Source organism: Frankliniella occidentalis, unplaced genomic scaffold (genome assembly GCF_000697945.3).
Source record: "Frankliniella occidentalis isolate FOCC.00 unplaced genomic scaffold, Focc_3.1 Scaffold7, whole genome shotgun sequence".
In the NCBI taxonomy this organism is placed as follows: Eukaryota; Metazoa; Arthropoda; class Insecta; order Thysanoptera; family Thripidae; genus Frankliniella; species Frankliniella occidentalis.
In genome coordinates, this window is record NW_026267137.1 from 1434234 (window position 1) to 1436734 (window position 2501).

The 2501-nt window shown below is 65.7% G+C and overlaps 2 protein-coding genes across 2 annotated transcripts in view; both read left to right on the forward strand.

The window, feature by feature from the left end:
• LOC113209157 (arylsulfatase B-like) overlaps positions 1-2501 on the forward strand; it is a 19378-nt gene that overhangs the window by 11347 nt on the left and 5530 nt on the right. The window lies entirely within an intron of this gene.
• LOC127750880 (arylsulfatase I-like) lies at positions 129-2495 on the forward strand. The gene is made up of 4 exons (XM_052273525.1): positions 129-574; positions 666-957; positions 1092-1241; positions 1333-2495. The coding sequence occupies exons 1-4, from the start codon at positions 161-163 to the stop codon at positions 1875-1877; spliced, it is 1401 nt and encodes a 466-aa protein (XP_052129485.1). The 5' UTR covers positions 129-160; the 3' UTR covers positions 1878-2495.

A 2501-nucleotide genomic window follows, 5' to 3' on the forward strand; every position in this document is an offset into this window, starting at 1 on the left:
GCTATTTTCGCCGTGCCGTGTACGCCAAAGAGTAGAAGACAGTTACCATGCAGACCCGCGCGGCCTTGAAAGAAAAACTGATCGTCTTCTTGTCATTCTACCTGTCCGTTTGCCGTTTTCATGATTTCCTTCCCTATGTTTTCCGTAGTTTGGCGCGGCCATGGGCGGCTACGACATGCGTCGCAACATGAGCGTGGCCTGGGACGCGGCGGGCCGCTACTCGACGGACCTGTTCACCGAGGAGGCCGTCCGCCTCATCGGGGAGCACCCCGCCGACGACCCGGAGTCGCCGCTCTTCCTGTACCTGGCGCACCTCGCGCCGCACACGGGCAACCGGGACAACCCGTTCCAGGCCCTCGACGAGGACGTCGCCCACTTCGGCCACATCGCCGACCCCGAGCGGCGCGTGTACGCGGCGATGGTGCGCCGCCTGGACCAGGGCGTGGGCGAGGTGGTGGCGGCGCTGCGCCAGCGCGGCATGCTCGAGGACTCCGTCATCCTCTTCATGTCGGACAACGGCGCGCCCACGTTCGGGATCCACTCCAACCGCGGCTCCAACTTCCCGCTCCGGGGGGTGAGTACGCCGACGGCCGGCCTAGCGATGGCAGGCGACCCCTGCCTCTCCCGGTGGCCGCGCGCCTCAACCAGAGCTCGTCCTGTTCCAGATGAAGGAGAGCCCGTGGGAGGGAGGTGTGCGCGGCGTGGCGGCGCTGTGGAGCCCGAGGCTGGCCGCGCCGGGCCGCGTGTCCAACGCGCTGCTGCACGTCTCGGACTGGCTGCCTACGCTGCTGAGCGCGGCGGGCGCCAACGCCAGCGCGCTCCCGCTGCTCGACGGCGTGGACCAGTGGGACGCGCTCACCCGCGGCGGTCCCTCCCGGCGACTCGAGGTGCTGCACAACATCGACGACATCGACAAGTACGCCGCGCTGCGCCGCGGGGACTGGAAATACGTGACGGGTGAGTAGCGTGATGCGCGCCTGCGGACCGGAGGGTGGGCAACCCACCGCGCGCGGCGGAGCTGCGGGCCGGACAGCGGGAGCCGTGGCGGGAGCGCGCCTGGCCTGGACTGACGGATTGCTAACTGCTTGCAGGGACCACGCACGAGGGCGAGGCTGACCACTGGTTCGGCGAGCAGGGCCGCGGGGTGCAGAACCCTCCGTACCCGCTGGACGCCGTGCTGCACTCCAAGGCGGGGGCGGCCCTGGCTGGGCTGGGCGCCGCGATGCAGATCAAGGGCGCAGGTCAGTCGAAGCTCCATTCAAAAACTCGTGTAACCGATCGCGCCCCTGCCAAAGTGTCCAGCAGCTTGACCGAGGCCTGTTCTGCCCGCAGCTCCCGACGGATACTCGCCGCTGACGCGCGCCGCCGCGCAGCGCCTCCGAGCCGAGGCCGAGGTGCGATGTCCAGACGTGGCCGACGACGACAAGGCCGTCGCCTGCAACCCGTTGGAGGCCCCCTGCCTCTTCAACGTACGCGAGGACCCGTGCGAGCGCGTCAACCTCGCCGCGGCCCGACCCCAGGTGCTGCTCAGCCTCGAGGAGGCCCTGGGTCGCTACCGCCGCACCATGCTGCCCCCGGGCAACGTCCCCACGGACCCGCTGGCCAACCCCGCGCTGTGGAACGGCACGTGGACCAACTGGTGCTCCGAGCAAGACGACCAGCAGGACAGGCGGCTCCAGGGCGCCGTCGTGGCCCTGCACCAGCTCGACGAGCGTCGCCAGGGCCAGCACGAGCACCTGCCCGACGGCGTCAGCACCCTCGCGGCCATGTCTCTGGCCACGGCGGCGGCAGTGCTGGCTGTTGGTCTTGTCAAGGTCAGTCCCCTGGTTGAGCTCAGCCTGGCGCCGCTTGTGCAGCGCGTACAGCGGACGACTTAGGACCCGACTCGCGGCAGACCAAAGCGACCACTGCAGTGTTCTCAACAACCTTCTTCCCGAGAAGGATTTATGTGAGCACATCAAGTGACCCTTGCGTATCGCTAGGCAAATCTGAGAGCTCTTCGGGTCCTTCTTTGAAGGACCTGCAAGACCAAATCTCAGGGGCCACGGATTGTCACATCACCGTGGTCACCACCTTCCCTCTAGTATTTAATCAGGAAGTAAGGGGAAGGCAAGTAAGTTAGCCGATTCAGTTTCATTACCATTCCTGCTGCCTTTATCCCGAAAGTGTCTACCGATTGTGGTCCTGCCCCTCTTCCCGAGATTATATCGAGGTGATGGCGTGTAGGGTAGAGGATACAGTGATTGTCCGGGGTTCAGTGATTGTCCCCTGCGACTTTGAACGCCCCTAGCGGGTAAACGGTACGGCGCAGGTAAACCGGGCACAGTGCCATCTGTAGACAGTTCTTTTCACTACTGAGTCGCGCTACCGCCACCTCACCCGTCCCACTGTGATGGGAGCTACAGCCGGCGCCGCTAGGGACTGCGCAGGGCGCAGACAGAGACGGACAAGGTGAGTTTCTTAGCGCTCGGACTAAGAGCAGAGGGTTAGAATCGGGTCGT